The 24298-nt window shown below is 36.8% G+C and overlaps 3 protein-coding genes and 1 pseudogene across 6 annotated transcripts; 2 read left to right on the forward strand and 2 right to left on the reverse strand.

Annotated features, from left to right (window-relative positions):
* Positions 1 to 573: 573 nt before the first annotated feature.
* LOC145237419 (protein DDI1 homolog 2-like) lies at positions 574 to 5478 on the reverse strand. Its single transcript, XM_080100271.1, has 7 exons — positions 5230 to 5478; positions 4660 to 4986; positions 3627 to 3835; positions 3248 to 3456; positions 2938 to 3178; positions 1845 to 2034; positions 574 to 1189 (listed from the first exon to the last, which is right to left on the reverse strand). Exons 2-7 carry the CDS (start codon positions 4963 to 4965, stop codon positions 944 to 946), a joined length of 1401 nt encoding a protein of 466 aa, XP_079956397.1. The 5' UTR covers positions 4966 to 4986; positions 5230 to 5478; the 3' UTR covers positions 574 to 943.
* A 4764-nt stretch (positions 5479 to 10242) lies between these two features.
* Positions 10243 to 13011, reverse strand: LOC145237202 (uncharacterized). 2 transcript variants are annotated; one of them, XM_080099976.1, is made up of 4 exons: positions 12778 to 13011; positions 12322 to 12476; positions 12026 to 12187; positions 10795 to 11881 (listed from the first exon to the last, which is right to left on the reverse strand). In XM_080099976.1, the coding sequence occupies exons 1-4, from the start codon at positions 12807 to 12809 to the stop codon at positions 11703 to 11705; spliced, it is 528 nt and encodes a 175-aa protein (XP_079956102.1). In that variant the 5' UTR covers positions 12810 to 13011; the 3' UTR covers positions 10795 to 11702. The 2 variants fall into 2 exon arrangements, with proteins under 2 accessions (XP_079956103.1, XP_079956102.1); XM_080099977.1 differs by lacking the exons at positions 10795 to 11881; positions 12026 to 12187 and adding an exon at positions 10243 to 10788 and having other exon boundaries at positions 12778 to 12949.
* A 1833-nt stretch (positions 13012 to 14844) lies between these two features.
* On the forward strand, positions 14845 to 20373 carry LOC145237199 (protein cramped-like; annotated as a pseudogene). The gene is made up of 13 exons (XR_013861961.1): positions 14845 to 15030; positions 15383 to 15588; positions 15828 to 16045; positions 16121 to 16268; positions 16366 to 16449; positions 16513 to 16650; positions 16706 to 16832; positions 16907 to 17126; positions 17411 to 18532; positions 18614 to 18758; positions 18875 to 19602; positions 19662 to 19831; positions 19901 to 20373. The product of XR_013861961.1 is annotated as a protein cramped-like (transcript).
* Positions 20374 to 20398: 25 nt separating this feature from the next.
* Positions 20399 to 24291, forward strand: LOC145237201 (uncharacterized). 2 transcript variants are annotated; one of them, XM_080099972.1, is made up of 11 exons: positions 20399 to 20461; positions 20598 to 20762; positions 21011 to 21106; positions 21335 to 21426; positions 21613 to 21810; positions 21877 to 22033; positions 22096 to 22272; positions 22503 to 22695; positions 22757 to 23525; positions 23605 to 23697; positions 23825 to 24291. In XM_080099972.1, the coding sequence occupies exons 2-11, from the start codon at positions 20690 to 20692 to the stop codon at positions 24230 to 24232; spliced, it is 2256 nt and encodes a 751-aa protein (XP_079956098.1). In that variant the 5' UTR covers positions 20399 to 20461; positions 20598 to 20689; the 3' UTR covers positions 24233 to 24291. The 2 variants fall into 2 exon arrangements, with proteins under 2 accessions (XP_079956098.1, XP_079956101.1); XM_080099975.1 differs by lacking the exon at positions 20399 to 20461 and having other exon boundaries at positions 20590 to 20762.
* Positions 24292 to 24298: the final 7 nt, after the last annotated feature.

Consider the following 24298-nt stretch of genomic DNA (forward strand, 5'->3'; position numbering starts at 1 on the left):
TCTTATTTCGAAGGGCAATGTCTTAGAAAAAAATATTGTCCATATTTTAAACAAATGTCCTTGATCTAAACTTGAATCCTTATTTTGTCTTACTTTCAATACTTACAAGTCAAATCCCTGCTGCAAGTAAAGTAAACCTAATCCTGGTGAGACGCACGAAGTATTTTTTTACTGCAAGGAGTTGCTGGAACGGAATGTTTATGACAAAAAAGGTGGCTCGTATAAATGTAAAGTTATGTCCATAAACGTTTGTTTCGTTTCGCATAAAAATTTAATTTTTCGGTTGTCCTTATTTTAGGGTCCATAGGTCGATGGCAACCCTGATTATAGGCAAAGTCGTGGAACATCAAGAAAGGGGCACCTTAAAGATTTGTATGGGACACTGTTTGGTGCCGTAGAAGCATTTAAATGTAGCCCAAATACACTTTCTCTTAATTGATACTGAGTCGTGTTCGGAGAATGTAAATATAGCAACTGTAAAAACATCCATTGTACAGTCACGAGCCACCATTATATTACGAGTGTAAGGGATCCGAAGGGCTTAATCTGGTCCTGCCGAAATGCAAACTAGGAGATGGAAGGAAATTGTAATGAAGGTAAAATACCGAAGCGAAATTCGGGGCGGATTTATGCATGCAGAAAAGTTGAGTCTGTACTGAAACGCAGCCGCACAACATTAAAACATCGACATACTTACCCCACGTCATTGACTGTGGAATCAAGGGGCTAAAGCAGGCGGAATACACATTACATACTATACCAGCACCTTCAGCTTGCATTTTGCATCTACTCTCTGCAAAGTCAATGCGCTAAAAACTGGCAGCAGAATAAAATAAGTAAAATGTAGGAGGCAGATTTTCTGGAATTTTGCTAAACAATGCCTGGGGTATAAAATATTGGTCTTTCTTCTGGCGACATAAGTGACGCTCACGTGTGTAAAGCGCTACTTATTTGCTGCGCGACTTAACAAATTGCTGATAGCCTGCTGCAGATCACCATTCACTCGACTTAGTTCAGTTTCTGCCTGTGACCGCTTGAAGCCCATATCCAAAAGTTGACGAACTTTATCGTTAAACACAGCTGGGGAGAAATTGTTCTGTGGTCCAGGCTGCTCATGCGGAGGTTCTCCCGATGAATGTACTAAATTTAAGTTGCTCGTTTCAGGCTTCATCGCTTCTGCAGCAGACTCCTGTAAAGTTTTTTCATGTTAGATTAGTGCTGTCAGAAAACGTTACAACAATGAAAGCATCACGACAATTGCAGGAATCAACTGTATGCAAAAGATCATACAGTACTCTAACCTATGAAAAACATTACAATTTTCATTATTGTGGATTATACTGCAAGAAGTCTATGCAAACACCAAGTACACTTTGCAGGAGTTTGACAGATGTGCCATCAATTTGTGAGTTGGTATGGATGTGGCTTGAAGGGTGAAGTATCCCAATATTATAGTGATCCCAATATCACTATAGTTATTTCTATGCCCACCGAAAGCATATTTTTCAGTTGAGCACTCATTTGTTGTATTTCCGAGTTTAAAACTTAAAATAACTACCAAAAGTACAAAGTTTTATGTACAGAGTATCTATCCTACCAGCAGTGAAGATGGTCATAAACACCCTGTGTTCTTTTAAGGAATCAAGGTATAGAAAAAAATACATTTAAACTTGTGTATATAAGACAAAAATTATTAAAAACACAAAAACTATTTTAACAAACTGACCTAGATTCCTAAAAAACGTTTTTCCTTGCACATAAGAATTATGAACAGAATACTACAGTGGTGCAAAGTAAATCCATTATTTAATTATGCAACAGGCTAAGCTTGTATAAATATGCACCATCAAAGCTTTTTGAATTTCCTCCTCTTCATTCCCATTGCTAGTTGATGCTTCCTGGGACTGTTCAGGATTATTTGGATCGTGCAATCGACCATGGGAGGGCAGTTCATTTTCAGACAAGAATTTTGTTTGAGTTTTTGTGGTTCCTATTGTCAGGGTGCTTTCCCTCAGGTCAATAACACAGATGTGCCTGAAGCAGAAGTAAATGGTAAACGTTAAATTTTTCACATAAAACTACATTTTATTGCAATTTTTACTCCATTTATCATTCTTCACTCACTCTAGTTTGTGTATAAGTAGTACAAAAGTATAATTTGCTATGCTAGTGTTTTCCAACCTTTTTATGTCATGGAATGCTTTATGCATTGCAATAATCTTGTGGAACACCAAACAAAATTTTAAAATGATGCAAAAAAACAAGCTCACACTCAACTACTGTATTGAAGCAGCAACAGGGCCACCCAATTACATTCTTATTATTAACCAACAATAAATGAAGCAAATCCTGGTGGAAGATTGGTACTGGTAGTGGAAAATTACTTTTAAAAATGCCATTTTCGACCATTGTGTCAACCAGTGATTTTCGACCAATGTTCAATGGAACAATAGTCAAACTAATAATTTCTTGCATGACCTTTAATCATAGGCGCTGACTTTAAATTTTTCCTGGGTATGCCATATATATATGACATCACAAAATGACGTCATGAAATACCAAATTCATTTCCTACCGCTACATAAGATGAGACTACGTTAAGCTTGCAGTATATAACTTTACACACCATAGTTTCACTGGCAGGCCCTTCTGCTAGTGTCGCAATTCAACGCATGTTTGTGCACGGTAACGCAGTAACATTACAGAAAAATAGGACCCACTTGCTGAAATTACAGGGAGGCAGAACAATAAAGATAAAAAAGATTTAGGTCGGACGTCACCTTACGTCGCAAATTATTATAGTGTTTAACATTTTCTCTGTAATAACTATTACAAAAATTGTTTCTTTTCATGCAACAAAGCCCTGATGATCTTTCATGGAACTGGTTGAAAATCACCGAGCTATGCAGTTGATGATCAAGATAAATTGTATAATACCTGCGAAGCATATCTAACCCAAGCAAGACATCCATTGGTTGATTTTCCAAAACAGAAAATGAGCATTGCAGAAACACATTTTCAATTTGAATTTGGGCCATGTGAATTCGACCAAGTATTTTTTGTGTTCCTACACCTTTTGCTATTCCTGCCCACCGTTTGTCGACCAAGCGCATGATATTGCACCTCTGTGCACAATTTTTACTCATAATAGTCATCTGTGCACCAGTATCAACAAATGCTGTAAATAAAACAAGTTATGGCATTATTAAAAAAAAGGTGTACACATATACTTTTTTCTACTTTGTACCTTTTACATAGTGTCCATTAACTTTTAAATTTATCCATAGCATAACCACTTGACCAAAGCTTTCTGGTGCCTCCTCAATGGCCATGTTCATATTTTCCTCAATGTTTTTCCTTTCTATTTCTTCAGCAATCTTTTGTTGAACTTCAAGATCCATTGGATCAGAATTTAACAATCTTATTTTTTCTTGCGCATCTTTTTCATTCGCCTCTCTGTATAAAATCAACTCTTAGCATGTTACACACTTAAAATTCACAGTGATATATACTTAATTCGCTATACAAGTTAGACTAGTATATAGTTATTGTTAAAAAATAATTGCTTGTATAAATAGACAAATATTTCCTAAATGTAAGTGATCTCAAATTTCTAGGCTTCGCACCTAATTTTTTGCAGTTGTTCTGTGATCTTGGTAAAATCGCCGTTTTCTATTGACTCCGCAAATGCTGGGTTTCTTTCCTTGAGTAGTGCCAAGTCATGGGGATTATTCATTAAGAATTCTCGCAGGGTGTGGGGATTTTGTAAATCCAGTTGAGGTGATGCTCTTGTTGGTGGCGGTGGTGCTGTATGTTGTGAAGAAGTACCTGGAACCTACAATTAAAACATTATGCAATTTTATTATACTCTATAGGTGACTTTCCAAAGGCAGTTTGGAATGATTTATAATAGTAAAGTTTAGGGTTCAATACCTGGTAGAAGATATCAACATAAACAAAAATGTTAAGGTTTAACAATAGATTGGTTAATTTTTATGGTGTTACCACTTACATTTTCTCTAGGGCCACGGTTTGAAATTAAACAATTGATAACATCCATATATTGGACACAACAACTGATTATTTTGTAACAGATTGTATTATACAGTATTAAAACAAAATGTCACACAAAACAAGAAGAGATTCGATACATATGACAACTATTTTTTTAGGTTAGCCACATTATATTATTTGAGCTTCACACAACGCAATTCTATTGCCAGGCCTTTTTGCTACTGTTGCCAAGAATTAATGTTTGTGCATGGAAACACCGCATTGTACATAACAAAAAAGAAACCCACAACACTGTGGAACTTTTAAAGCCCTTTCCCCTTTTTTCTTGTATTGGGTACAAACAATTTATAGGTTGTGAGACAATAACATAGTGGAAATCAATGGTGTTTGTTGCATATTGGTTAGAAGTTCAGAACAATTTCTTAAAAGTGTAGTATCCAAACAAATGTTGGTTCAATTCTCTGGTGTGCAGCATGACCAAGGTTTTCGTCCAGGTCTATCAGCCATACTCTGCATACTTTTTATTTCTAGCGCAATATTCCAAACAAACCTATTAGAGTTTGAGCATCACCGAAGCTATTTATTGACTGATATGTTTGGCCTAGGTAATTATGTAACTTTCACAAGTAGAAAAAAGTCTACTACCTTTATACTTGAGAAGTCCAGATTTGGTAACTTTGCAGGTGTTGGTCCACTTGGGAAAAGGTTTGGAAGTGAAGAACTAGGAACACCTTGTTGAATTAGTAACATGTCATGTGTGGCAATGTTGTAGGCTTTCAAGGTTTTTTTGTCATCTGCCAGATGCTGACTGTTCAAGAATATTTTCATGTCTTTTGGGTTAATACTGCATTCTGGTGAACACATAATTTTAAAATCTTCAAGTGTCAAATCAGAACCAACATCTAGGCTGAAGTGAATATCAACAGATGGTGCATAAACATTGACCAACATTTTTGCCCCCTGGTCAAAAATCTGAAAATAGTTCTGATTAGTAAAGCATCCATACAAATTTAGAAACTACACTTGGCGCATTTTATATTTACTCAAAAAAATATTTGGTTATTATTTTTGACGACACACAAAACCTGGTTGATTGAAACTAAAAAAACAGGGTAATAAAACAAAGTTTTCCTGTATTCTTTACAAATTTTTGTTGGTGAACAGTTGGTTACGGTCTGCTTTCAGGTAAAAAATAACAAAATCAACATTTCAAACCTTATTTGATATTACTTGTAGTAGAAATGAAGTATAATCGCCAGTCTCCACACACAATCAAGTATCACAAAATTATGGGCGTTTGTAGAATAGTGGTTTCATTAAAATCCTGAAAGCTTGAGCCAAGTTTCGGGTTAGAATTTCTGAGAAAAGGCCTAACTGCGCAAAAAACTTGTTTCAATTGCTCATCTCATCTCGATTTTTCCGTCCAAATTCGCTACAGCGAGAGGTTATTTCATTATTTTGAGTCGGACCGTAAATTATAAAAAAGTGTGCTTTAAAACAGGGCTTCCCAAACTTTTTTGATCGCGACCCCTTTTAATCTCTTTAAATTTTCCGCGACCCTTCACGGATAATATGATAAACAGTGCAAAAAATACGTTTATTGTATTTATTGAAACGACTAATTCGAGCGAAAACTTAAAACAACGTATACCGGTACTCGGATTCTACTACTTTACACGTCCAAACCCTGATACCTTATATGTGATTTAGCCTTTAGTTTCTGTCACATTATTTTTCAAATAGGCACTTATCACCTTGAACCAAGTTTATGCCGTTGCAGTGCTTTGCAAGCGGACATTAAACACTGCTTAGAAATCGTAAATTTATTACCTATTTTTATCAGAGAAAGTTATTGCGCCACACATTACTTAAACGTTAGTCTATAACTCTGTATGTCATCTTTATGTAGCATTAAGTGCCTGTGAATTTCAAAACACCTGCAAGTGTTGCGTTTCAACCGACGTTTGTTCGATCAATGGCGTCACTATAAGCGCGTTTGCGTTTAGCTGGAAAGGTTTTAAAACCGACGTAACTTGAACAAAAATGACATTGTGACGTTATACAAAAGTCAAGGCCGGGGGTGTGCGGTACCCCGTACTCTACGCCAGTGTATGGAGTATCTTCTGCGAAATTGGTACAGCTCTCTGTGACCCCTCAAGTTTGTTAAGCGACCCCCAGTTTGGGAAGCCCTGCTTTAAAACAACAATCGGCAACTACCGGTCTGTGAGGAATTTTATACCGGGCCGTATACTTTTTCAGGTCGAGAGGCTCTAGGTTCTTATGAGATGAAAAAAATTCATTGCTAAACATTTGTTGATTTTTGAAGGCCGGTCCGCGATAAAATTTCTGTTTAAAACTGTCCGCAGTGAATGAAGGTTGCCGACCCCTGCTTCAAAAGCGTGGGTAAACCACTCAAACTATGTTTCAAAAAGCGCCACACGTTCTTTGTCAGGCGCGTAATTTACAATTCACCGTTTTAGACATCAGCAGGTAGGCCTAGCCTACGACGGGAGAAGCAGTTAGCAGCACTTAAAAACACCCAAATGACTCAAAAATACTTTCGATAAATTAGGAGTGATGGGACGGGTACTCGGTACTCGGTAATCGGTACTCGGTAATCGGTATCGATGGTATCGAACGATTTCAGTGGTATCGATACTCGTACTCGGTATGGAAATATTTTGCCTCAGTTTTCGATACCAACGTGCGAGTACCGAAGGCCGGGTTACACTTAGAACATAGGCAACTTTTGCTTCGGACAGCACAAAATCGGGAAAGAACTGCTTACGTTGACAATCGGTCTTGTCGGTGTTTAGCTGTAAGTTACAACAAAATAAATTAGAGGTTAAGTTTGGCCAATTGCTGAAAGCTGCTACTGTAAAACAATCGAAGCTGACTAAAATGCTTATCGCTATATAAGCATCAACCGCCACCTTAGAAGTCTGTGTTCATCGGTGAATTTTAACGTTATTTGTGCCGCCGTCTTTTTTTACTTCGACCATGCAACAGGATTAATATGGTGAGTAGGCTACAATTTATTGTTTAACGTTTTTAAATTTCCAATTGACTTTGCCAAAAAAATGGAGACCAACATTGTTCCGCTAATACAAAAAAGGGAAAGAGGTAAACGTCTCTGTTCAATGCCAAACAGGGTAAGAAGTGGCACTTTCACCGTTACAAGTTTAATTTTGTAATTTTGTTTTTCAAGCCATACGTATCGTCATTGCGTTTACCAGTTTAGAACAGCGCTCATATATTTGGGATAATTTGGCGAAAACGCAACTTGTCCATCAATATTTTTAGTGCACTTACTTAGACGCACAAAAGCGGCTAACGAATTTTCATTTAAAATGCATCCAAGTTATTCAGTAAAAGCCGTTTGTTAAGTGCTGAACGCGAGCGGACAAGTCGAGCTAAATGTAGGTGCTTTTACTGTGCCTAGAGATTAACGTTAGTACCCAAAAAAAATTTTTCTACATGCTTGCATGTGTGTGCACGCAGGGGCGGCTCGTGCTAGGGTGCTGGCAGCACCCCCTAGATATTTTTACTTAATGGTCCTACCACAATAATACAGATAACTTTCATTATACTTATTTTTGTATTCTTAAGTATAATTTATATGAGTATAATTTCCGCCTTGGTCGGCATTTTTTTTCATTTTTTATGAAAAAAATATGCCATTAATATATTATCTATGGTGGAACTGCAGCTCCAGTTTCATGGTAGAACTACTAACAGAGGAATTAGTATAGCCCCTGGTTGAAATAGGTGGCGCAACGGAGCATAGGCGTTTATGGTGCTGACTCAGCAATTTGTTTATGGCACCATAAATGTCTATGCTCCGTTGCGCCACCTATCGAACAAATTTCAACCAGGGGCTATACTAATTCCTCTGTTAGTAGCTCTACCCAGTTTCATGACGAATCGTGACGTTTCATGACGTTTTGCACTTGTGCGCATGCGCACTTGGAAAAGCTACATGCTGGGCGAAATAGGCGACAGGGTGCTGCGGCTCGCGCAGCTCCACCAATCATGTAGCGTGTGAACCGGCCTGTAGTTGTGTTGTCTGTTCCGGGTTTACTGTGCTCCAAAGCCAAACCCGTGTAGCCTACTGTATTTTTAAGTTCGACAGTGAGTACAGTTACATGATTATTTTTGACGGTTAGTCGTGACTTTTTAAGATGACTGTAAGTGGGTTTCAGTTTTTGCAGTTATCATTCTCAGTTTTAGTTTTAAATGCTAACAAAGATAAAACAGCTTTGTGACTGTGGAGTTAAATGCCTCACTGAAATTCAGGCAATATTAAATGCAGAACAAACAATTGCAGAAGCAACAGGTATTTTGAAACACCTTAGTGATGACAATTTCAAGTTTTGGTTTCTTAAAACACCATGTGGACAGCATTTGCAACCAAGTGCAATCTTGTGTATTGATATAATGGACATGAACTGTTTCTCTAAACAGTAGCTGCTAAATTGCTTCACTGGAAATGTTTCTTAAGAATGGACATTCTACAGAGGAGATAGTGGTGACCACCAAGCATATCCTATTGCTAAAATAGTTACTGAAACTTAAAAAAAAGAAAAGCCAGTTAATTAGCCAGCAATTTCTATGAGTCCCTCAAAGGCAAAACGATTCTTTTCAACACTGAAAAGGATGCAAACGTTTCTAGGGAACACCATTATTTCCAAAAAGACTGCACTTGCAGTGCTAGCACTAAATAGAAAAAAGTTTCTTAATTGTCATTTGGAAATCAAGGAAGAAGCTATCAATTATTTTGCCCAAACTATAACTTTATGATTCATTTTGGTTGTAAAATGAAGCACAATGTTAATGATATGTTTTAAATTTAAGTGAGAGTGTTGTAATTTTCAAAGCTTGCAGAGTTTTGCACTTCAAAAAAGGAATTATAAGCTATTTGCCACCAAATAAAGCAGCAAGTATAGCAATTAAGAAAGTTAAAAACAATTAATGGTCTGTACACAAAAATTAAGAAAAGATGTTTAAATAAACAAGTTCTGACACAAATGTAATGTGGTTGTTAAATTTGCCAGTTATGAAACCAATAAAAAGCTTTATGGCTCGTTTTTTTGTGTGGCAATAAACTGTGAAGTGTCATAGAATATGTAAACGCTGACTGTGACAATAAGTTACTAAAATGAAACATGGCCATATTAATGACTGAATAGCAAGTGTGCTAGTTAGTGATCATTGTTACAACCAGTTTTTCTTAAATGTTGTCCAACTGAAATACGACCTTTTTCGACTCATTTTTTACTAACTTGTTTCTATGTATTGTTGTTGTGTTTTACCGTATTTACACCCGCTTCGTTTCGAGTCTGTGTCACGTGTGTTTATGTGCCACATTATTACTGCATGTTATTGACTTTGGTCCGTCGCTGTGCAAGCAAACAAAATTCCCTAATGATGTCGTCTGCTGTTTACACTGGTGTACATTATTGCGTAACAAAAATTACGTCACAATAGAGTTGCTAATTAACATTTGTATTACTTGTTTCTACACAAAACAATGGCTAGAAAACTAGAAATGTGGCTTTTCTATGTATTGCCAATATTTGTTTAATGAAGGCTAAAATTTGGAGCAGCACCCCCAGAAATTTTAGGCACGAGCCGCCACTGTGTGCACGCCTGTACCCTAAATTAGCTAGTGATATACGAGGTACAACACTATACTTAAGTACTCGGTAATCGGTATCGAAGGTGTTTTCACGTGGTACTCGGTATCGGTACTCGCTTCAAAACCTGGTATCGTCCCATCACTATAAATTAGCATATTTGGCTAATCGGCTAAGCTAGTAGGCAAAGTCACTAGCCTTAGGCCTAGACCAGGCTACGTTCGATTTGCATGCCCAACTGCTGAACTTAATTGAAAAACTCAGCGTAAAAGCGTGTATTTCTGTTTTTAGTAGATGGTTATTTATCCAGAAGGTTGAACCTAAATTACCGAAAGGCTTTTTTAGAAATGTTATTTAATTACACTAGCCTTTTTGAATTACACTAGCCTTTTTTTAAAAATGTTATTTAACCAAAAGGTTGAACCTGAATTACTGAACGGCCAAGTTTAATCTGATTAGACCGCAAACCGCCCCTTGACATAGTCCCAACACAGAATGACTTTTTGCTGCATACTATACGCAATTATTAAGAAACCTTATTTTAAATCAGCACAACTGCAATTCATAAACTTAAAACAAAGATCCCAAAACGTGATATGGGGATGTTTAATACAGACATGCAAAGCAGAAAGCACCAGATCATTTAGCTACAGTTGATCAGAAATAGGAATAGTTCAACAATAAATATTTGGAAGTTCACTTGGATGTCTTACAGAAAAGTCTACAAAACAAACGCAAACACTTACATGCAACATTTAAACACTGCAAAAAATTTGGCTTCATTTTTCGATTGCTGCAGCAAAGCATAAAGAAAAACAGTGGAAAGGAACACTTGTTTTAAGCAACTAATAGTTTTAAATAGGTTTAAAAAGATTTATCGGCAAAATATAAGCAGCGTACGGATGTGGGACAACACGGTATGTGCGTAACTGGCTTTAGCCGAAGGTGACTGTAGAACGACCGCCAGGAGGTTGAGCACACCGAATTCCAGTCGCGTTGCGAGCCGCCCCGAGACGAGGTTCGCCGTTCTGATCTTTTCCATTTTCCACAACTGTTGATGCCGGTTGGTCGCCAACGTTGCTGGTTTCTTTTTTCTCATTGTTGCCAATCTCTTCCCCAGTTATCGGATCTCGGCGCACTATTAAAAATACACGAAAGCACGTTGCCGTGGCTTTATTTCTTTATTCACATGTACAAACAGGTCACAAAGCGCATTGACGCAATAAAAGACGTTTAACTTATCATGTACGTTACAAAACGCTGCGCAAAGGCATACATACAACCGCATTTAATGATTGATAGAAAAGCTTTACAGAAAAAATGTTTGTTTCAATTTATCGTTTTGGATGCTATAGGTGATGGACTGAAGCCCGAAGACCATAATACGGTAGATGAGGGCTTGGAAAACACCTTTGATTCAGTTATTGTACTTTTCTTCACTGGCCTCGCACGCGCAGTTGGATTTTGATCACAAGACCATAACCTAGGTGGCTCGTTAGTTGCAGACATACAGGTTGACTGGTATGTTTGATTAACCTTGCACTTTGCTTTCATTGGTAAAAAAGCTGTAGTTTTTCCACTGGACATAATACTGGTGGTTTCTTTGCGTTCACTGACAACCACAGGTTTTGCGCTTCTGTAAGTCATTACACTCCTTGCGGTATCAGCAGTATACACAAGTGGAGTATTAGCTGCCTTTGCTTCACAACTGCTGTTATCAAAAACTGATTCTTTGGCTTTCATAATCTGCTTCTTTCCGCCTCTCTTTTTGGTTGGCAAAGCATCCCAGTTTGATACAAAAGTTTTGCTAACTGAAGCCCGTCTGTAATGGGTAAAAGGCAATGGCATAAATACATTTAATTCATTGTGTTGTGGAAGCTGTTTGAGCGCAGGTTTCTTGTCAGTGACAACTTGCGAAAACACTGATGACTTCATGTTTGCATTTGCCGGCTTCACAGCTAAACAGAGTCAATAGTTTAACTTACTAAACTGACAAACTCTTCTGTTCTTACACTTTGCTAGTCTAAGGCTTGGACTAAAAACCAATAATTTTTAAAAACCTGTTTTCCGAATCGCTTTATAGCCCGGTTCCATTTCTGCATTTACTGGATACGCTGCACTGCAGAATATCGTTGACTTAGTGGAGTCTTTCCAATGTCTACAGGGAGCACTTGTTGGTCGTACTGTTGTTTTATCAAACATTGGTATGTTGCTGATTTTCCTTGCAGTTTCTATACTTAATATAACGAAATGCATGTATATTTTTTGAAGGGAAAACTATTGCAAAAGCCTAAATAGGATTCATGCACCAGTAATAGGTGTTAGGAATGTCACAACAATAGATCATTTAGATCACACTCTGCTCATGTGCTCACCTGGTCTAGAACTGTCACTCTGCAAAGTTCTGACTGGCTCATCACCTGATACAAAAACTGAGGACTTTAATGTAGGTGTTGCTGATTTCATTACTTGCTCAGAATTTGGTTCGAAGACTGAACTTCTGTAAGTGCTGCTAACGGGTCTAACTTGTTTACCTTCTGTGTTAAGTAAACAAGAAAATTTGAAACTGTGCAAACTGATAGGTGTACACTTACATTTTCCAGGAAAGTCTTACAACTTAACATTGTGTCATATGAAGTTAAAAACTAATTTGATATTTTACAATATAAACCTGATGTCTTTGTTGGAGATGTTTGTTGTGGACCGTCATTAAACACACTGCTTTGGTAATTAGGATTCACTGTGGACTTTGCACTTGGTACTTGTGGAGCCTGTTCAGGAACTCCAAAGATGTTGCTTGAACCACCACCAGGAGGGCGAATAACCCTAAACATTACAACAAATATTTCACATGCACAATAACTGTGGAACAAAACTGGAAAATAGTTATACCCGTTTAGAAAAAAGTTTGTGAGAAGTTTAAAAACTCTTAAAATATAAGAGATGGTCTAAAACGCTTGTTGATCCTTGCTTGTACTCTAATTAGGTAACTTGGTCACTCAAAGTAACATTGCAATATAAATACAAACAAACACGTCACTAAATGGTTTAAGGTAAAAAATCACTAAAAAATATTAACGACAATTACCCAAAGCATGTTAGATAAATTTAAACAGCATTTACTAACCTGGAAGTTGGGCGTTCACAATCGTAATTCATCGTATCGACACGTTAAAACGGAATAAAGCTTGAAGGAAAATAAGCACTTATTTAAGTCGGACCACCTGCTTGAACTAACCAACACCCTTTTCACGCGTGACTAGTCCATGGCCAATTTCCTTTTTTTCTTTTTCAGTACCAGTTCAACGCCTATGACGTCATAATGTAACAAGGTTAATTGGCAACCACATGAACTTTTTGTGTCATGTGCAGTAGTACCCTAATTATTGGACAAAGTTTATTAATATTCGCTAAGTGTATTATCGTATCATACCCGAAACAGTACTAACGACGTAATCACAAATCATGAACAACGTTTTAAGATGTAATCAGCTGAGTTGTCACGTGATATCTTGGTCACGCCTGAACGATGCTGTTCGCGCCAAATGATAAAAACATTAACAAAGCCTAAAACCAGTTTTGTTTAAACCCGTAGCAACTAGAAATAAAGGAAGGGTAAATCAGAAATTGCAGAACTCAATTAATGAAAACCACACAGATTGTTGTTGGCGCATCATATCGCTCAACCTAGACCACATGACTTAAATGTTGTTTTGTGGAATTACGATTCACTTTTCCGTTGAACTGATAAAGATGTTATAAAACACATGACTAAATGGGCACATAGCAAATAAACGTTTTGCAAAAAAAATCATTTCAACTTTTAGAAATATGTAAGCATATTAGTTGTATATAAGCACAACATGTAAATGAAATGCTGACATCCCAAAAATTTGGCATTTTTTGTTGTTTTTAAACTTATCATTGGTATGTTCATTGGTAATTTACTTCTCATATAGTTTTAGTTTTGTAGGCAGTCGTTAATGTTATTTTTGTAGTACTGAATGTAATAAGACTGGTGTTTTTCTTGATGCAAATTTACTAAATATTAAGAAACTGTTTTACTCTATTTCAATTAAGGTCAACATTGCCATTTCCTGAAAAGCTATAAAACTGTTTGCCACTGAAATTTCATTTCTTGTTTTAATAAACAAATCAGATCACTACATTGCAAAACAAACATTGCATATTAAGAAGTCTCATCATGAAATCACATTTGTCATGAAATGACATACTTTATCAAATAAATGGCATGAGGTTTTAAAGAAAATGTTGTATTTTAAACCTAAGTTACAAAAATACAAAATTGTTTTGATCATTACCAAACAGAAAATGAATGTAAGCAGTGCGACTTGTTGTAATGTAAAATAGAGTGCATTCTATATGTTTCTGTGTGACATTGAAATGTATTTTCTGTACACTGTTCATTTTGTCCGTAAGCTTATTTTTAGAATTGAATTTGAACCATAACTGTAAGAAACAAACTCTATGGCAGGGGTTCTTAACCAGGGGTGCGAGAACTGTTCTTAGGGGGTGCGCGGATGCTGAATCATAAAGGTTGGTTAGGTCTATTCCATATAAATACAAAAACCCAGGGGGGTGCGAAACTTGGTTGGTGTTTTGGAAGGGGTGCAGCAAGGAAAACATGTTAAGAACCACTGCATGGCATGTTATCTGGTTAATAAATCTGTACTTTTGAAAAATACATCAATCTTATTTAACTATATAAAACCTACATTATCTTTTATGTGTAAAAATTTTGTTTTTGCATTCACTATGAAATGTAAGATGCAAAAAATGCCATAAAGAGTCTTACTGGATGTTGAAAACTAGCAACACTTTTGTGTTTAGGGATGTATTGTTTCCAGGCAATTATTTATCTGTACCTTAATTGAAAGTATGTTTAATTTTTAGGCAATAGACATGTAAACCCAGTGTATAATTGTATGGGTTTGTGCGTAATGACATTAGAAAGCATGCCAGTAGTCTTAAACGGCTTGGCTGAGGTTACAATTGTTTGCAATGTTGACCAAGCTTGCAGTAGTATCATTTGTACTATAGTTGAATACTTGTTTCTTTGACCTAATCAACCGACTTAGTAAAAGTCACTAGTAATTAATATGTATTAGTGAAATAACCACAATAAGACTGGTAACTTATTCAGCCACATCACCTTCCCCAAATAATGCTTTGATCTTCCATATTTTGGTACAAAACGTTTCCAGGTCTGTGATTGGCCAGCACTGAGCTAAGCGGTTTCCGTGAAAGTTGTGGTAATAAACTGGCATGTAGGCTTCGTTTTTGTTCAGTTCAGGCTGTTTTGACGCAAGAATGCAATGCAACAGGACCCCAAAATCGCAAAGACAATGCGCGATGCAAGGTTAGCGTTGTGTCTTAACTGCGATCTCGAGTTGGTTAATGTAATGTTTTTGTACATTTGCTGTTAGTCGACTTTATAAACGTGGACGCATATCCATAGATACGGGCTTAGTATCAACGCCACAGTCGGCTACCCATCTATTAGCTACTTGCTTGTTATATCGCCGATAACTGGATGTAAATAGCTTTTTTACCCGAATAGTGCATTTAATGCCGAGTTTAACCAACGCGATAAATATGGCGGCCATCTTGCTGGTAACAGGCTAACGTACTGTGCGGCCTACGCGATAGACTAAAGCGCTTGTAAAAAAGTATTAAACTGTAAGCTAACGCTAAGTTTCACTTTTTGTCAGTGGGTCAATGCTTACAACAGAAAATGACGATGTGGAAGTTACACCAGAGGATATACAACACGCAGCAACAGACAGCCCAACGCCTGAGAAAGGGCGGGTTTGGAGAAGACGTGGTACCACAATCTGCTCAAAGCATTCTGACGGCCCAGTGCTCCGAGCTACTGTGAAACCAGTTAAAAGATTTCAACCGGATTTAACACCTGGTGGTAGGTACAATTTCACTTGATTATGAGCACCTCAAATGAAAAACAAAAAGTTTTTTTTAACACTGGTGCCGAAGTGTAAACTTATTTTAACACTGGTACCGAAGTGTAAACTTATAAAATAGCTTGACACCCAATAATGCATGTTATGCTTGGTAACCCAATGTAACATACTCACCTTAAACATAACCTATTCTAGAAAATAATGATGTAAGATCACATATATGTGTTTACTTTTCTAGCCATTTCCAACCAACCTCCACAGTTAAATGCACAAGTACCAGCAATCAAAACAAATGTTTCTGTGGTTTTGGAAGAACTTACAGAAGATGAAATTAAGACCAAACCCCAATCATCTAGCCCACAAGAAAATGTTAAATCAGGCATTGTCAAGAAAAAGAGGGTGCGTGAACAGTGGAGTATCGATGATAAAATCCATTTCTTTGAAGCAGTTGCGGTGGTAAGTTATTCTCATGAAAACATTCATGTTTGTCCAATCTCTATATTGTGTATCTTCTGTTGTGTTTTGTTTCAGCATGGAAAAGATTTTGAAGCAATACAAAAAACAATTGCACAAAAACACAAAAGAAAAGGAGATGACAGTGTAATAAAAACAAAAGATCAAGTTAGACATCTCTATTACAGAACATGGACCACTATTAGCAAATTGATAGGGGACGATGGTAAGACTAGTTTCCGATTTATGCTAGTTACCGTAGGTGTTTGGCTGTTGTTATGAGTCTAAAAAACATAGACTTGCATCATATGTTTTTTTTTCAGTACATGGAAATCAATTTAGCAAAGCATTGCAAGAGTTGAGTGCAGTTATTAACTACGGGGAGCTTTGGAAAAGATTTGGCGGATGTAAGTTGCATTTGGTTACTGTCTGAGGTGTGTAAATTCATTTTATTCACATGACACTTCCAGATATGTTGAAGAAAAAGGAAATGCTGAAGCTTTCTGAACTTATTAATTATGGCTCAACGAGTATTCGAATTAAGGGCAAGACCTACAGAATTAAGACTCCAACCTGTAAAGCATTGAAAAAGATACATGACAAAGAAGGTATATTTTGTCTGGAATAATATAAAAATGTATTTCAAATGAATTTGTTTTGCAGTTCAAAAATCAAGGATAACTGAAAGCCGGCGGGTAAAATTGCCATTGAGAGTAAATGTTGATTTACAACCTTTAACCATGGAAGCTTGGAACAAAGTGCATTTGCTGGGTCATAATCCCAGACTAAGGTATTTACTCAACCAGTTTTATCCCCTGCATTGATTTTGTCACCAAATGCACTTAAAATGTTTATTATTTTTAGATTTAGTATACCCATGTCCTGCCAGCTATCCCAAATTCTGTTGTATCTAAACAAAAAGTGGAGAAGTTTAAGTGAAAAAATGTTTGAAGTTGCTGATTATGGCCAGCTTCAACCAAACAGCAGCAGTTTGAACATATTTGAACAACAAAGCTCTGAGAGTAGCATTGAAATTCATATTCCTCCTGACTTGCCTGTAAAGGCAAAGGTCAAAATTCATCAGGTGATTGCTTGAAAAATACAGACACATATATATATTTACATAAGTAAAATACATGGTCTGTGTAAAATTTAAATGTATACTGCAGTAAACATCACATAATGCTAGGCATTTTAATTCATGTGTTTTTGTGTCTATATATTATATGGCTATAATATAAATGGATTTTAAAATATGTGACTTTGTTGGCGCTCTTATCTTAATAGTCTTTCTGCCCCTGGTTTAGCTTGAACTGCAAATATTTTAGCATAGGTCGTAAATACCATTTGCATTTCATTTGATAACAGGTTATTCCTGCTAAATCCCATTGCATAGTTTCATATGCCATGTGCAAACTGGGAAAGGATAAATTTGTTCCTAAAAGCAAGAAGAAAGTTGTAAAGCCTGAGGAGCCACCGATGTGTGACAATCTTGAAACCTGCAACAGTTCTGATGAAGAATTTGGTGTTTTGGAGCCTGTTTCTGATGGTGAAGGTGTTCTCATTGGAGCTGAAACTAATCCTGAAGAAACAGAGGCAGTTCACGTGCCTCATCCTGAAGATGTAATGCAACAAACATGTTTAGAGAGTGATGTTTGTGCTATATTATCAGTGTCTGAAAGTTCAGCTATACCGTTACCTTCTGTTGTTGATTATTCTGTTGAAACAACACCACTTTCGAATGCGGTTTCTGTTGAAAAAAATATTGCATTACTTGCAACTGATTCCACTCCAACAGATGGCCTTGCTTTAGAATTAACTGACTCACAGTCTAGTGCAGATTCAGTTTTATCACCAAAGCAGAAAGTACATCCTTCCCCAGGAAACTGCAGCGCCACGGTTCTAGCAGATTGCCATGACAACAGCAAAAATGTCAATGAAACGAATACAAACTCTAAATCTATAAAACCCACTGGACAGGATGCTTGCAAAAGTCCAGACAAAAGTGTCGAATTTGAACAACAGGACACTGTCACAAATAACAAAGATAATACCAACAAAGGTGTAAGTGACAACGTTTACCAAAGTTCTGACAATCCACCAACCAAAAAGTCAGTTGAAAATTTTTCTGCTCATAAACCTAGTGTTCAATCCAATTTGGCGGTACCAAGATCATGGAACTTGGATAATGCTGCAGACTTAACCATAGCAGAAGTGTTTCTAATGCTAGGAAAACCAGGACATTTTAAGTTGTGCTATGATTGGATAAAACAAGAAACCAAAGCAAACCTGGAATCTACTTCAGGGAAGGTGTCTTTGTCATCTGGTGTGACTGCTTTGGTACAAACTGCTTTACTTATCAAACAAAAAATCAACAAATCTATCCCAGAACAAGAACACGCTATGAAAAATTTGACAAACAGTAAAAATGTTTCTCCATTGGAAAAAAAGACAGCAAATGCTAGCGTTCAGTGCAACTTAATTGACAAGGTACTTTATTGATTTTATTTCTGATGTAACTTCAAACAGTTATCTGTATGTTGTAATATGTATATGTAATCTATTTGCCAGGTGATTACCTCAACTATACCAACTCACACAACTGTCAGCCCACAAGAAAAAAAGCATCACGGGAGAGGCAAGAGCAAGTTTATGATGCCCGAGTCATCATTTGCTGTTCCAAATGCCCCAATTGCCAGAAGAAGGCCAATAATACGTATGTACTTTTTATACGTTCATTTTCAGTCAAATTTTCTTTGCCATAGACTTAAAACCAACACTTTTTTAAAAAGAATACTTGGAATAGTAACTTGTTCTAAAAAACATTTTCAGAAACTGAGCAAATAATCCTTCCCTCGGTGTCTGATACGTCACCCAATCCTGAAGAAATCAGACAAAAAGTACAAGAAAGATTTGGTGATGTTCAATTCAGAAGACAAATGGAAGCACTTAACAGAAGAAGGGATTTGTTCAGACATCAGAATCGAAGCAGAAAGTCTCGGAAACCTTATGTTGTGCAAAGGACTATGATGCCAAATGATGGTGCTGTCAGGAAAATGATGACTTTATCTATTGTTTCATGTGGATCAAATAAAGTTGGATTTGCACCCCAGACAACCATAACCACAATGTCTCAACCAGATGTGCCTATGAGTCCACAGACTTGTGAAGATGTGGTTATGACGTCAAGAGTAAGCCCTGAGCCACCTGCAGATAACACAAATGACCGTGGAATGTTTGGGGAAGCCCTTGGTTTAAAAATACCAAACAAAGACCAAGTCAAATCTCCTCTGCAAAATGTTGTAGCCTTTGCAGCTGAACAGTCTGGTGTTTGTGCAGTAACATCTGCAATTGATGTTTCCCCAGCCTTGGTTACAAACGATACACAGCCATCAGACTATCTGAATGAATGTGATAGTGCTACACCGAAAACTGATGCAGTTACAAATGGAGAACCAAATGAGCTGGGTCTTCAAATTCAAACAAGACCGATCACACCAAGCATGGACTCTTTACTGGATTCCATTAACATCAACAACTCCATGGATTTTAGAGATGTGGTAATACTTACTATTGTACAATTCATTTAGGGTTTTAAGTTTTGTTTTTTGTGTTTCAGGGAAGGTCGTTGCCTCTCTCTTTACCGCCCCTGGATATTATTTCCAATTCTTCTCGAAGTTCTAGGCCATCTTCCCCATTAAATCCATGGATGAATGTTGGAACACTGCCACCGTCTCCATGTAGCTTCATTTCTTTAAACACACCACAGCGAATTATAAGTGACACTGAGTAAGAAAATGACAATAAATTAAATATATTTTTTAGTTGTTGTATGAAATTTTGTAAAATCTTTTGCAGAGATTCTTTGGATGGTCTAACATTTTCCCCATCCAAGCGCCTTCGATTGTCATTGATCAATAATGACAGCAACTCATCCATCTCATTTCCTTCAGCACTTCTAAATGATACAGATATGGACCTGCAATTACAAACCTTGTTGGGTGACAATAGTGTTGAACTGGCATCAAAACAACCAAGTGAAGAAAACAAGAAATCCAACAGTCCTGAAAGTTCAGAGGGACTAAATAACAGAAAACAGTAGCTGTTTTGCATTGTTCACAATATCTCTTCACTTTTTTATTTGCATTTATGTTTTTATCAAAGCAGTGTTTTATGATAAAAATATTTCTAGCAACCAAGGTTTTGCTCAGTTTCTTTTTCTTGTGATATCTGTTACGTTTTTTCACAACAGTGCATTTTTTATATTTTTACACTTATGACACGCAATGCTTTACAAGTGGCAGAATAAAAGAATTCTTATACTTTCTTTATATATTGAGCAGATTAAGATTATTTGTTCGGGGATATCTTACAGAGACAATGTTGCAGCGGATGCATGACAAAGGCAGTTTAGGAAAGGTACAATTGCCCCACAGTTTACAAATAAAAGTTATGGAAAAAAACATAATTTTGCTAACACTAAACTACGTGAGATGAATTTGCTAAAATCACAACCGTTCTATTATTTACAAAAAAGAACAATCCATTCTCGCAGAAAAGTGGATGATCCATAGAAATCAAATGGGCAGCTAATTTTCCGCCATTGCTTGGGAATAATATGGAGACGTATTCGTATTGAAACTAATCATGTCCGAGGATGTTGAAGATGGAAATGAAAGCCCCACTACTTCTACAAGTATTGATTTGTTACTGCGTGCCGGTGAGATCAACCATATTTTTTAATATTATGTTGAGATTAATACCAATACTCGTTGATTATAAGTTGCGCCAGGAACCCGGAAGTAGGAAGTAAACAAATTTGCAGCATGTTCCGTTGTTACGCTAAAAACTTAACACTAACAACTACCAAAAAGTATACAAAACATTTTTTATTAAACAACTAAAGAGTGCCTCAGTAGTTTTACACCCTCATACTTAGTAGTTGCAAACAAAGCTTTCACATTTTAGTTGAAGCAAGTACTGAAAGTCAAACATCCAAATCTCAAGAGACCTGTAGTAATAATCTAGTTGGGATTAAAGTGATAAACGATGGAATTGTAACAGGTGAGTAATGGTATTTGTAATTTACAATCTAGTTAATCTAAAAAAAAACTGTTAATGTGACTGACAAAAATTAAAAGTTCAGCAAAGTGTTTGTAACACATAAAGATACTCCAGTCTGCACAGTGTGGCAGCTGCACGCGCGATTTTGGGAAAATTTTTGCACGTCAAGATACTAGTGGCTTTAAAACAACAGATAGTGTTGCATTTAAATTTAAACTTTTACTACAGATGACATCTTGTCACCAAGTGCAAATTCGAAACCATCTGCAAGTAGTTACCATTCTGATCAATTAGGAAACAGATTCTTTGAAGATACTTTGGTAAATTACAGTGTTCCTTTTTCATATAATACAACAAAAACTATATCTCTTATGACTACGCATTAACATTATTTAAGGCAAAAAACTAAACCAAATTTATCAAGTTATACTTGAGTTTTATATACATTTGTTGTTCGTTAAAAACACTTGTGAAAAAGCAGTTAAAAAGTTCTCACCTGTTTGAAGGACTTTACTGTTCAAAGTGATGGGCTAGAAAATGACACCATCACTGTTGATGAAGGAGTTGAAGTGGTGATACAGGATGAAACACAGACATCCAAACTTGCTGAACAACTTCTGACACATCCCAACAGTTGGACTGAGGATGGTGTATTTGATTGGATGCATTATGTAATCAATCAGTTTAACTTGGACTCATCAAAGGTACCAGACTCTGCACAAACTGCATTGTTTGTTGGTGTAAAATGTTTATTTTATGTCATCATGTAGTTGAAGAACCTGCACATAAATGGAAGGGAGCTTTGCATGTTCAGTCAATCTGAGTTTGAGGAGCGCATACCACATGGAGCTGTTTTATGGGCACATTTGCAGCTGCTGTTTACAGCATATAAGCAACAGTCATCTAAAGAAGATGTCATGGTGGAAGGTATGTTAAGCTTTTTTGCTTGTATCAATCTTTATGTTGTTATCATCTAACTTGGTTTAAAGATGCCCAGATGGAGATTAATGATGGTGTATGTCCAGAGGAAACAATTGCTGTCTCGAATGCGACCCAATACATCAAAGTTAGTGATCAGTTGATTCCAGTGAAAATGAAGGAAACTCACAAGAGAAAGCAGCAATTAAAAAATATTTCAGGAGTTCAGAAAGGAAAAATCACCATAGGTTAGTAGATGATGAATAAAATTTAAAACAACCTTCAAACACATTTTCAAGAAAAAAGTAAGAATATCGCATTTAATTAAAAATAAATTTTGGAAAATGTGTGAATTTTTGCATGTCAAAATATTTAAGAATTAAATGAAATGTGTTTTTTCAATTTACTTCAGTCAACTAAATTTATTTCAATCATAAGTTGCACAATAACACTCAAAATTTTACAACATGTTTTGAAGGTAACTCATATCATCTGTGGGAATTTTTGCTTGCACTTTTACAAGATGATCTGACTTGTCCAAAATACATTTACTGGGTTGACATATCACAGGCAGTGTTCAAGTTAGTTGATTCCAGGATAGTGTCTTGGTTGTGGGGGAAAAACAAGCGGAAGCCAGATATGAACTATGAAACAATGGGAAGAGGTTTGAGGTAGGGTGTGTAAATATATCCTTCACCCTTCCAATGTTTTCTTATTGAATATTATTTTTAGGTACTACTATCAAAGAGGCATCATGCGTAAAGTTGAAGGGCATAGATTGATGTACCAGTTTCGGGCACTTCCCAAGCATATGAATGTGATTTTTGACCCAACATGCACTGAAGGCAATTTAAAATTGAAAGAAACTTTATCCAACCTCAGAAACCTGGAATGGCCATTTCTTAGCATCAACATTAAACCTTTTACAATACCCATTATCCCACCTTTATCAGAGGGAGCCCCTGCGTTGGCCCAGATGCTGAAATCCTTCTTGTCTGAAACTCCAAGGCAAGAGGCGGTTCATATTCCAGAAATACAACAGAAAGTGGTGCATGTCACTCCAGATGGGGTTGTGACTGGTTTTAACTTTGGAACAACAGGCAACATGCAATCCCCTGCCAGCCATACAACACTGGTGCAAATAAATGCACTCAATGGCATGCAGGAGCATGCTGTAGTCCTAGACTCAAATGGAGACAATATGTTTGTTTATACTGGTGGTATACCCTTGGTTCAAGCAGTTAATCAAGGCATACTTGTCACTCCTGAAGTAACTCGGGTACCAGATTTTCAACCTGAAGTTGCTTCCAAAGAGGTGGACGCATCTTCTCAACATAATGTTGATTGTTTGGTCCGCCCTGAGGAACCACATAATGACATTTGGAATTTAGATGCAGCAGAGTTTTTATCTAAGAATTTTAAAATAACAAAACAAACGTCGGAAGATTTTGTTGTTGCTAGCAAAAAAGGGAAAAAAAGGATACACACATCATCAGTATGGGTATGGCAGTCTGTGCTTTAAATATTAATGCATCACTGTCATTAAAACCACTAATAGAAGACATATTTTGTATTTGCAGATTCCTCATGATCCTTTACAAGAGGAGAGGTTGAAGAAAATGGAAGAAGCGAAAAGACTTCTGATTGAAGTTGTTCAGGATTTTGAAACAGAGGTATGTCTTAAACTGTCGGTGCTGTCTAAAACTGTAATTTTAGACAGAACCCTTAAACAGTAGGCTTAATTGTGTAATGGAGGTTGGAAAATGGAAACTATGAAAAACTACAAAAAAATCTTTACAGGACTCTATTGCCCCAGCCCAGAAGTTTCTTAAACACAAATCCAAGGAGCGCACGATCCTGGCTTTACCACCTACCACGGTAAAAACCTCCAGCAAGCCTGACACAACACCTATAACAAAGAAGCCAGCGATTTTACGGTCCCCTGTCAAAGCTAATGAGCCAATAAAATCGAAGACACCGGACTCAGCAGTGGATGTTGTTACCTTGCCACTGTCCTTGACCAGTTCTGGGGAGCACATTTTAACATTGCCAATCTCATCCTTAACCAAAGCTGGTGGAGGAGACATTAGAACGCAACATCCCAAAGACAATATGTCATATTATGTCAGTGTGAATGGTGATCAGATTGTTTTAACACCACAAAATTTATCAAAATCCAAAGTTTTAAATAGTACCACACACAGATAATGTCAACTTGTTTGCATTTTTCGCTGCTTTCATTTGAATTCATTTTTTACAGTGCGTTATGTCTCG

This window comes from Phallusia mammillata, chromosome 7 (genome assembly GCF_965637545.1).
Source record: "Phallusia mammillata chromosome 7, kaPhaMamm4.hap1.1, whole genome shotgun sequence".
Taxonomy (NCBI): Eukaryota; Metazoa; Chordata; class Ascidiacea; order Phlebobranchia; family Ascidiidae; genus Phallusia; species Phallusia mammillata.